Genomic DNA, 11,963 nt, shown 5'->3' with positions numbered 1-11,963 from the left:
CAAGATCCCAAAGTCCACCATCATGAGACAGTTTACTGGCATGTAGATTTGTCAAGAAGGCATGGAGGAGGAAAGATGAATAATTGAACCAATGGCATGATTCTCTTGTTAGTCATGTTTAATGTACTCAAGTTATTTTGACATGAGCCAACAAGATGCTCTAATTTGAAAAGACCCAGTCCACAGCTGTGAATCATGCTTAGTCCTTATATATATTTATTTTCTTTTAAAAGATAAAAAATTGAACTCGATACTTTTAATCCAACAAGAATTCACTCCCACTTCTTTGAGGAGGTCATGGTAGTATATGGTACGGTAGTAGGAACATCACGTCCAGCAGGAAATTCTGTTTCTGCTTCACAAATTTGAGACTTGAGAATATAATTCTGAGGTCTAAATTGTACGGTTGAACATTCTAAAATGCAATACTATTAATACTACTACACAGAACAGATTATTGTAAACTCCAGCGTGAAGAGAAATGGACACTCTACAAGGCTGTATATAGGCAGATTCTATTGTTTTTCCACACAACAAGAGGTCTTTGATTTTAAGAGTAGGTTGAGGTCCTGGAACAACATTTGTACCAATAAGAGCCATCTGGGATTTAGTGCTGTACGTGTTAACTTGTTCTTCTTGGGTGAACCACATTGAGTCTCATTCATGTTTTGAATGCAAGTCTGTGTTTTATCAATAAGCGTTATTGTACACGCCACAAAATAACATGACTAAATGAGTCATAATCTGTATTTATATATTGTTTTTGTTTATTTTTGGTCTTTTGCCAGTTATATTAGACAAAAGTGGTGTGATATGACAGGAAATGTTTAGAAAGAGATGAGCAATGGAATCAGTCACCTGTCGGGTTAACACTGTTTTATCCAAATAAGCAGGTCGCTCAATGTGTCTGTATGAGCTTCAACTTCATACTTTTACTTGCGGCATTTAAAGAGTACCTATTACAATGTCCTTAAAATGACATTTCATGCAGTGTGTCATGTTGCTGTGTGTGAATATGAGCAGTCTGCCAAGTTGGAATGCCGAAAGTGAACGAATAACAAAGTTATTGGCTTGGTGAAAAAGGAGTCGACTCTGAATCACGCGAACAAGACGTCTGTCATTCTCATTTCAGTTCCGGGTCCGATTTGCGTCACTCCGTGTAATGCCTGCCTACGTTACGTTCACGACACTGCACACGGTTGACCAATCACAGCAGACTAGACCATCTGACCAAGTAGATCAGAGTGGGCAGACAGAAAGGAGGGGATTAGACAGATGAATAGCCGAATGAATCATCCGAGAGTCAGTCAAGAAGTATGGTAATAGTAACTGCCTATTATTAGAAAGTGAAAGTGTTTTTACACAGTGTATGTACATAGACTTGTTGTTGGACACTTCATAAAACCAAAGTAGGACTTGAAAACATCACAAAATATTTAAGCTTTATTGTAATACTGCCTCTTGGATATGGATCAGAGATCAGTTTCAGAAATTGTAAATTTTTGCTGTAGATCTCAAACATAATGCGTATATTTTTTTATTATCACTGTCATATCTCTATAGAAACCAGCTTCAAGAACAACTATCAAGACAGCATGTCCAATCGTGTATCAAATCACGTTGGATTCCTCTGACACCAGTTTAGTAAGATCCAACTGTTTATAATTACCTTTAATTGTGATTTGGGGAGACGGACAGCCCTTTGAACACCAGAGAGAACGGCAATAAAAAAACAGACTGACCACATTATCCATATCTGCAATTCTATCAGTCATTCATCTAAAGAAAAACAAAGCACTTTTCAAATTAAAACGCAAGATGTTAATCTGACTATAAAACAAAAACCTCATGTAAACCCAAAGAAATACTGCGAATATAACATGATAAACAACATTTAAAACCAACAAACATAAGAAAAGTTGAAAACTGGCAGGATATTTCTTTGGTCACGCAACATCTCCAAACGGTTAGGACAGATGTTGAATTGAAACTGAAAAGAACAAACATATATAGAAATAGTAAACATCATAATTTTCTGTACAATTGCACATTTCCATGCTGGTGATGAAACTGATTTGACGCTAAAACAGTAGCTTGTTGTGACTTCTCTACACGATAAAGCTTTAAATATCAGAAACTGCTCAATGAACGATACTTTACCAAGAAATGTGTGTTTTGTAAACTCTATGTGTGAATCCTAGGTATGGTTTATGACAAATATTTTTCTGTGAATTATTGTCTATCCCTCTGTCTCTCCATGTACGTTCTCCATATGGACTTTGAGGTAGTCGTTCCGCGTGAACTTCTTGTGGCACAGTGAACATTCAGCCATAGGTCGGTTTGGGTTATGGGTCAGCTTGTGTCTGATCAACATCTTCTTCAGACTGAAGGACAGGTCACACACCTGTTAATACACAAACAATGATTCATGATTTACTGTTCACTTTCTTCTATTCAATGTGCAGAGACAACAGACTTCCTGCGGTACTGTTGCCCTTTTTAAAACTCTGGCTCAATATTGTTGATATTGGTGCAAGACTTTTTTTTTGGCTTGAATGAAAGTAAAGGTTTTGAAAACCTAGTTGGAAATCATCAGGCAACATTATATCTCTGCTGCCCTGACCTCTGTTCAAAACGGAAAGAAGAAATCTGTCGAGCAGCCATCAGAGGACTTGCGTTTCATAACCCATAAAAAGCTTAAGGTTTTTATATTACTCTAAGAATTTTATCAAAGCAGCGCTGGTTTAGGAGATTTTTATTTTGTGTGTTTTTATGACCTCGTGCACTCTGACCGCAGAGAGGATGTGAAGACAAATGCTGAAGACATCATAACAGACAAATAATCAACCAATAACTAAATGAATCAAAACATAACTACAAAAACCAGGGAGGGAGCCACATAAAATCTCTTTACCATTACAATGCCATATGCTATTCGTTGAGCGCACACACAATGCCAGAGCCACTGGAAATTACACTGCCAACAAAGCACACACTCGGAAAGAGCGTGTTAGGGAACTGCAGCCAAACCGAGCTGTAAATCGAAGTTGGTTAAATCCTGCAGTCAGAGCCGCGTCCTAGTGCCACGCTGCACACACACCATCAAATAAGCATCACCAGTGGCCCACAAATCCATTTTGCATGATAAATCAAGTTTATCTCCCCAGGAAAACTCAATATTCTTTATCTCAATGAAGAGATACATTTAATACCTTCATAGGCTTCCCATTAGTCCGTCACTGTGAACTGCACATGTTATATGGCTGTGTGTTTTATACAAGTATATGTTGGTGTGCTTTTATTTAAATAAAAACTTGATTTAACTTTAAACATTCTATACCCGCATGACTTCCTTCAATGGAGCATAAAAGGTTACATTTTAAAGATGAAGGCCATTTATGTCACAAACGGCAACTGTAACAATAACTATATTTGCATTGCATTAACAGACAATAATGTTTATTCTCCGATGCTACAGTTTTAAGTTTTTAAATCTGAATGGATTTTGATTGGCTGTCAAAGTTATATGACTCATCAGCTATAAAACAATTGCTGTAAAAGTGTTCCGAACAATATTGTTATTCTAGGGCTTTCGCACCGCAAGAACGATTCCATAGTTCCGGGACAAAGTGCGATATTTTTGTTGTGTTCGACCAAATGTGACAAATGTGCCAGACGGGAAATGCACCCAGCATTCCGCTTTCCAAAGTTCATCATTCTGTTGTTTATCATTGTTCGATGGACGCACTTAAATGGAATTGCTGTTGAAAGGTTTACGTCCAGAGGCGTCATTTCCACTGGGGACATGTCCCCCTCACTTTTAAAAATCCCGTCAGTGTCCTACTCACTTTCAAATTAGTTTACAATTATTTTTTTAACCACACGCTGTGTGAAAGATTGTTTTACATCACATGGTTTTTGAATTGAATAGAAATTAGTATTTAGGTGGTCGTTGTTTCGGTAGGCTATGTTAAGCTGTTTCCTTATAATGGCATTCTATTATTAAGGCTGATTTATTATTACCTCCATTTCTCAGTCAATACTCGCATTTTCCCCCTTCATGAACATCATCTTTTGCTACACAATAAAAACACCTATTGGTTTCATGGTTTATACAATTTAAACAATCAAAAACTACTCAAAACATTGTTATTTTGAATTTGTGATAGGATTTAAATAAATAAAAATGTCCCCCATTTTGTGTCCCCCCACTTCCCAAACCAAAGTTACACCCTAGCTTATGTCACTTAATGGTTCCGTTTGCCGGTGCGAAAGGGAAAACTAAGTTCACATAGGAGAGCCCTCTTTACTCGTTTCGAACTTTGTTCCTGAACTTATTCTAGCGCGTTCTGTATCATAGTTGTAGTTGTGATGAAGAGTCCAATATAATAATTTTTTATAGTTATTGGTATCCTCCTTGGTGTAAATGAGCCTTAAACCTTGCAGCTTCGTCTCTTATATAAACATGAATCCGAGCGTCACCAAGGTCCAAAATGCCAAAAAGCACTATAAATGTGGTGCATGTTTGCATGTTTACACTATTCAATTTCGGCAAAGATGTGTGACTTCACATTATAACATGCGAGCCAGTGAAATTTCTTTAGTGAAAAATCGATTTTAAAGCATTTTAAAATGACCATCACAACACTTCAGCAAGCATGTCACACAATGTTCCTTGCCTTTAACTCCAACAGGAGCCGTGAAACGAAGATGTGACCCCAAAAACCACTTCAAATAAAGTGAAATTCTCAAATCAATAACAAGGCCTCAATAAATTTGGATTGACGATGGTTTCTGGCACGTAGCTGTTTATTTCAAAATTCTCCTAATGAAAGTATTACCAGAATCATGTGCCCTCAATGGAAGCCATTGTAATAACCGTCTTCAGAGCAGCAGATTTCAGTCCAAATCACTTCAGGCTCAAAAGAGTTGTCACATCTAGTGACGAGAGAATAAAAACAGAGGAAACAGCCAATTTTGCTCTTTTACGGTCTTTAAAACCATCGAAAGAATGACACGCCTGCAGCTTGCCATTGAAATAAATACACAAGAGTGTTTCTTATTTAGCGAAATGTGTGCACAGAGACTTCTCTGCATGAGAGGGTGTGTTAAGATTCCTCAAGAGTCCTTCAGAGTGTGTTCACTGCTGGCAAAGTGTTTCAGACACAGAGGAAAATCCGCATGTGTGTATTTGATGCCCGTTTCTCACAGCTAAGCTGAAGGCTCTGTGAATTTCTCAACACTGACATTCAGACTATGATGATATATAACCTACCCACAAGAAACATCATCAGTCCTTACAAATTCATTCAATTTATCATCAAATTATTTTAATATAAAACAAGAAGTTTGCAAAAGATTGTTATTTTGTTAAAGGATGGCAAATAGAAAGTGACATGGTGCAAACTGACGGTTGGTGGCATTGACCAACTTTTTTTTGGTTGTATTTCTGTATTGTAGCTCAGTTGGTAAAACAATTGGAGCAATTTTTAGTTTCAAACAGAAATGTCGATTGAGAGGCAGACATCACGGACTGGAAGTTGAACACACATGACACAGTATTCACAGATGGCCACAAATGTATTTTTCAGGGACAGTGAGAAGGAGGCGTTCATGACATTTTAACGGCGTGGCCTGGAGCGGGTCGGGTCGGAATGTGTGTGTGTTTTAAGATGCTGTAAGGTCAGAGATGGGTCAGTTTGTGGTTTCATCCTTGTGTCTGCCTGGCAGGAAGTCCTTCCACTGCAGCTTTGACGCCGCAGTAACACCCTCTCACAAACACACACAGAGCATGTGTGTGCGTTACTTTATGTGCCGTGTATCGGTGAAAGGGTTTTAGTTTGTGGTCTGATGCGCGTCATGGTGATGATTATGTGGACGCGGCGTGGGCCGCAGGATTAAACTCAAGACCGGCTTTTGTTCTGTCAATGATCTAAGACTAAACCCACCGAACGTCACACACTACCCACAATCCACCAGCTCAGCTCTTCCACTATGTGAGAGGTGGGCAGCAGAGGTTGTGTGATAGTTATGTATTGGTGATAGCAGTGGAAGGTTTAGTTTGTGCTTCTGTGTTTTTAACTTACGTCGCACTGGAAAGGCTTCTCTCCGGTGTGTGTGCGCATGTGTTCATCCAAGCCGCGTTTCTGACTGAAGGCCTTGTTGCACTCGCTGCATTTATACGGCTTTTCCTGTATAAGAGAAAATAAGTTTAACAAACATAGACACACATGTACACAAGAATCTGCAATCCTGCCATTAAGTCACATGATTTTGTGGTTACTGTTGTGTTTCGAGTGGTTGCTAGGGTGGTTTCTACTAAATTGTGGCATGTGGTTCACCACATTAATTGTCTAATAACTGGACAAAAGAGAAAAATAGCACACATCTACTTCGGACAGGCTTCATAGTCACAGAAGTGAATTCTAAACAGAGAGCGTCTATGCAATAACATATGTACAAACTACAATACTAATTTCTTGAAAATTATTTGTGTTTTGGCCACCATTACATTTTTTCGAGCTTGATCCTGCTTGACCAATCACCTTCCACGTGTGTTGTTATGTCATGATAGGTCTCGCTACTGGCTTGTCATTGGTTAGCTGTGAAAAAGGTGCTTAATGTAGGGCGTATTTTTTTCAACTTCAAAAGACGTTTGAGCTGCAGGAAAAGACGACGGCGCTAGCGTTTAAAATACGCTCAGGACTTCTTTTATAAAATGGTTTGCGCCATAGGATTATAATGTAAAACAGACGCTAGCATGCAGTGTGAACATATGTAGTATTGTTTGTTTATAAGACTAAAAACCCTGATGTCTTAGCAAATATTTGTGTTTATGACTTCATAAACATCCAAAAACTTCTCAGGACTTGAAGGTACTATAGTGTAAAGTTATGATAGTGTGTGTAGTAAAATACATATAGCAGGCAGTTATTATATTTTTCTGAGAAGAATGAAGACTTCAAATATTCAGAGGGGGTCAAAATAATCCTTCAAGCAACAAACATGTTTACACAAACACGCACAAATGCACAACAAATTAAGTGGCCCTTCATGTGTTACACACCTGGAACACCTTACACGTGGAACACATATGCATACATTTGCTCATATAAAAGATACACAATGCTTCTATCACACCACGGACACACACACATATAGGTAAAACACACCTGGAGATTATTACACACAAATGTTTTATTACCATTAGATTTAAAAACGGACTGTGTCCATTATATAAAATGTGCCCATAACTCCTTGTCACAATTATGCATGGCCCCTTATCTGTATGAAAATAAAATAACCATGGTCGAAAACAACTAAACATAGCATTTAAATAAAACAGAATGAACTGTTTACTAGACACAGTTCACAAGTTTCTTTAACAGTACGGGTGAATTAAAATATGTACCGTGTGCACGGCCTGTAATCTCTTATACAGAAGAGAAAATGAAGAAAAGTGAATATCGAGAAAACATGTCAAATAATTGTTTACAATCTTTAAAAGCCAATTTCTCAAAGACAGTTAAATAGGTAAATGATTATATCACCGCAATGGTTTTGAGAAGAAACATGCATAATATTTATATCATTAAGGCTCAATCACACAAAGAACAATAACCGTCAAAAAAACAATAACGATAACTACAGGATTTTATCATCCACACCAATGGACAACAGATGGTGTTTAGGCTGTTCATGCTTGTGCTTATTCCAAGCTTGTGTTCTGCACCTTCACATTTCACACATGCAAGCTCTTTAAATTCAAAAAGATTGTGATTGGCTGTCAATGTTTTATCGTTCAGCTGGAAAAAATGATTTGAAAGTGATCCAATCGTTGCTCAATATCTTCAAATTTAACTAAAAAAAACGCATATCAAGCATAGAGTGTCAGTTCTGGCAGGCATGTTAGTCAAGCTTGCTCAGCTGATGTCATCAGGTGAGGCTTATCAATGTCAACCAATAGAGGGTATGCATTTACGTCACTTTCCCACGTGAACATGCCGGGCCACGCCCCACCTTGAGCGCCAGGTCACGACTTGACGGTGATCCTTACGACTTCCCTATGACTTACAAAGGAATCAGGTGTTCCTGGACACTGAAATGTTCCACGGAATTGCATTTCCTCATATTGTAAGCAGCCCTTTTGCTGAATGTTTTGCCCCTCACAGGGGTGTTCTCACGTGGTGTTCATGTGGTAAAGTGATGACATGTCCATACCCTCTATAGTGAAACAACACATACTAGACTGTGTCCTATTTAAGTTCTTCTTCTACAGCGTTTTATTAATGCCACGCTCAAAGACACCCACCACCATCCCCAACTCCTCCTCATCTGACTGCATCTATCAATGAACCTTTCATTTCATCCTGCACGCATCCTGATTTTTATTCATTTTCCATTCTGACAGGTATGGATCGTCTTTTAGATGATGTCCTTTTAGTTAACTGTTTTTGCATATCACTATTGTGCAAAGGATGTATATCACGGTTTAGAAAAATGTTCTGGTTCCCCAAGTGGTGGGATATTATTATTGCTGCACTCCTGCTCTGTTCGTGCAAGGCAGCGTGGACAGGCAGAAAGTTTGCCCAGAACAGTTTAATTCCGCCAACCTTAAATATTGCTATGGTTTAAATATTTGACAGTAGTGGTCCTGACAGAAACGCTATGTGAGGAGTGTTATGTTAGTGGGTCTGTAGGCAGATAAGGTGTCTGTGTATTGAGCCGGGTGTTAAACAAGCCTACGTTGATAGCCAAGACCATGCTTATCCTTCCAATTCCAGCTGTCATGGGAATGGGTGGACACAGGAAGAGAGGATCCTGGGAAACGGTGCAGGGCAAGGTGTGGCTGCACACTCAGAAGATACGCAAGGTGCAGAGGATCAAGTGTGTGTTTTACAGAGAAACGTGACGAACATGGGCCAGCTTGGACACGTGTGCGTGTTTGAGAGAGAAAAATACAGCGTAAGAAGAGAGTCTTGCCGTTTTTAGAGCATAATATGTCCAGTATGTAGATGTAAGCCTCCATCAGCAGAAAAAAACTTCAGCTGGGACTGTCAGCAACATGACCCTCACAAAAATATGTACAGGTCAAGAGTCACGGCTATGACACACATTAGCACAGATGGACGAGAGTGGATGGCCCATAATTCTTTGCAGCTTTGTGAGTCATGCCATAATGAATGTAAATCTGGTAGTATGAAACCTGAAAAATTTTCTCAGGCAGTATGAAGAGATATGAAGACATCAAAGCGTGTAAAAATCCGAAGTGCCTTCATCTGGTTATATAGACGGGATAAATGAAACTGTTCACTGCCTGTAATATCCCACAATCCTGTAAACCGTTCACTGCTAATATCTCACAATCATGCATTTCTTAATCCATTATTCTATTTCCAAGATACAGGCATTAAGATTAAATTAAATATTTTGACTAACTGCTTACGTTTCCTTTTTTTTGTTATGGTGTCTTGGGGGCTTGTCTCTTTCTTTTAATGATGGAGTCGAATGACTTAATTCATTCAGTTCCAGTATTTGGTCATGAAACTAAACAACATGATTTACAGCAAATCATTGCACATGGAAACCATGTGAAATATTCAGAGAGGAAATACACAAAGAATGAATCTCTGTCACTTTGTCCTTGTTGTTTTAGTTCCAAATGCACTATATTCAGCACAATGACCACACTTATGTAGCGCTGACTGCAATTCTTCATCTTGCAGGCTGTTTGAGTCTAGTTATCAGACCTTGGAGGATGCAGCAGGAGGATTGGGGCATCCTACAAATAATTTATTTTAATTTGTTTTAGTGGCCCGAAAATATAGTAGAATAGTATCATATGGATTATCACAGTTAAGATTTGTTCTCATTACACCATCAGAGTCGTTCATTCAGTTTGCATTATGATATCATGATGGCCTTGTTCTGCTTTCTGTTGTGTGTCAGTTCACAGCTCATATGTTATGGTTAAGTATTACTGGATCATGGTCCATATTTGGCAAAGAGCTCTAATGATGTGCTGCATCTGTTCAGCTTTCTGAAGTTTTCTTGGATTAACGCTGATGTTGCCACTAGGTCTGCGCTATGAAACTGAGAGAATTAGCTATTCTAAATATCTGGGGAAAAGATGGCAAAAGTGATACGGTTCTTTCAGGATATGATGTCACAACAAACATCCATGTCATCCATCATATGGCAAGCAGATTAACGTCCATTTATAGAGGCTTTAAGGGACCCGAAAATGAAATTCCATCATGAATGACTCTCTAGTTGTTCCATACCTGTATAAATGTCTTTGTTTGGTTGAACGAAGAAAAAGCTATTTGGACGAATGCTTGCAAGCAAATAGTTCTTGCACACCATTGACTACCATAGTAGGAAAAATAACAATGGTAGTCAAAAGTGCCCCATTACTGTCAGCTGTCGTACATTCTTGTGTTCAAAAGAAAAAATATAAAGTAATTGTTCCTACTATGGTAGTCAATGGGGTCCAAGAACTGCTTGGCCAAATATCTTTCTCCAGGTTCATCAGAACAAAGAGATTCATACAGATTTGGAAGAACTAAAAGGTGAGTAAATGATGACAGGGATGAATTATCCCTTTAAAAGTGATGTAAGTAATTTCACTGAATGTAGCACCTAAAAGGACCCATTTGCTAATTTCTCCCACTGATTTAAGTTGTTAGGTCGATGGAGAAAGTTTGTGAGTGTGAACGTGTCTGTTAGTCGGTGACTGTTAACAGGCCCACTGACTCAATTCCCAGCTGAGTTAATGGCCATACTGGTACTATTCCGAACCTCTGGGAATGATGGACACATCTTGGAGGAAGTTCTTGGGACTTTCATGGAGCTTTATTCTGAATCCATGACTTGCTTTTTTTGTACATACAGCCAAACATAACAGAATCCCACAAATCAAGGAAAGTCATACAACTTTACAGCAACAAGTGAATCTTTCCTCATTTTGGGTTAGCCACCCCTTTTAACTCATTTTTGTTAAATGTGTGATATAATTTGGTCACATGTTAATTCAAACTGTGAATTTCCCATTGGGATGAATAAAGTATCTAACTAACATGTTTCTGTACCAGCATTGAAACGTAAACACACACAAACAGATCTCATGGAGATAATATATAGAACAAAGAGAGTTTTGCGAGTATGTATGTGTGCGCCTGTGAGTGGTCTTACCCGTGTGTGTGTGCGTATATGCATCTTAAGACCGTCGTTCTTGCTGAAGGCTTTGTCACAGTATGGACACTGATACGGCCGTTCACCTGAACACACAAACACACATCATCAAACATCAAACTTTTAGAAAACAGCTGACAGAATATGGATGTGTCTGATATGGATGGGCCGGATCCGGACCTTTTCTTATTTGCATCCGGGGTCGCAAAATATAACAAACTACTTAAAACATTTGACTATTTCAGAGGTTTAAATTGAGCCACGCATCTACATAACAGAGAATCACATCACACACGCTCTCATGAACATTCAACTAAGATGTTAAGATAGTGTTTGGTTCAATGTATATATAAACTAATGAGTCCTTAACTTTGAAATCAGTCTGATCAATTTTATGCATTTTACAAAGAAAGATTGGATTAAAAATACAACAAATCTCATAAATTACACATGAGATATTGTACGAATTATAACTGTTATTGATTTACGTGTGAAAATTTTTTAATATTGATATATTTAAAAATAGATTTAAAGGGTAGATTTAAACAAAATCTTATTAGGATAATATAATCCTTCTTATTAAATGATATGTTGTTTCGGTAGTGACACATTTGGGGAGAGGAAGATTTTTCCAACACTTTCTGAAATGACGTGAGAATTAACTGCACAATTACTATTTGTATCTTTGATATTATACAATTTGCATACATAAAAAAGTTTCCCAAGGAATTATTTTAAACAAACAGAATCTTACAGAATTGCTTCAGTCA

General features: G+C 38.2%; 1 protein-coding gene across 2 annotated transcripts in view; it reads right to left on the bottom strand.

Moving 5' to 3' along the window:
- Positions 1-1,412: 1,412 nt before the first annotated feature.
- The window catches only part of prdm5 (PR domain containing 5), a 48,286-nt gene continuing 37,735 nt past the window's right edge, over positions 1,413-11,963 (bottom strand). Inside the window, exons 14-16 of one of the 2 annotated variants that reach the window (XM_079477746.1) lie at positions 11,194-11,279; positions 6,087-6,191; positions 1,413-2,404 (exon numbers count right to left, since the gene is read on the bottom strand). In XM_079477746.1, coding sequence (XP_079333872.1) covers positions 2,240-2,404; positions 6,087-6,191; positions 11,194-11,279 — 356 coding nt within the window. In that variant the 3' untranslated portion in view covers positions 1,413-2,239. The remainder of the gene's footprint in view (positions 2,405-6,086; positions 6,192-11,193; positions 11,280-11,963) is intronic. The other variant, XM_079477747.1, reaches the window with a different exon arrangement.

Source organism: Barbatula barbatula (assembly GCF_947034865.1).
Source record: "Barbatula barbatula genome assembly, chromosome: 17".
NCBI lineage: Eukaryota > Metazoa > Chordata > Actinopteri > Cypriniformes > Nemacheilidae > Barbatula > Barbatula barbatula.
This window is presented reverse-complemented; position numbering and strand designations above follow the sequence as displayed.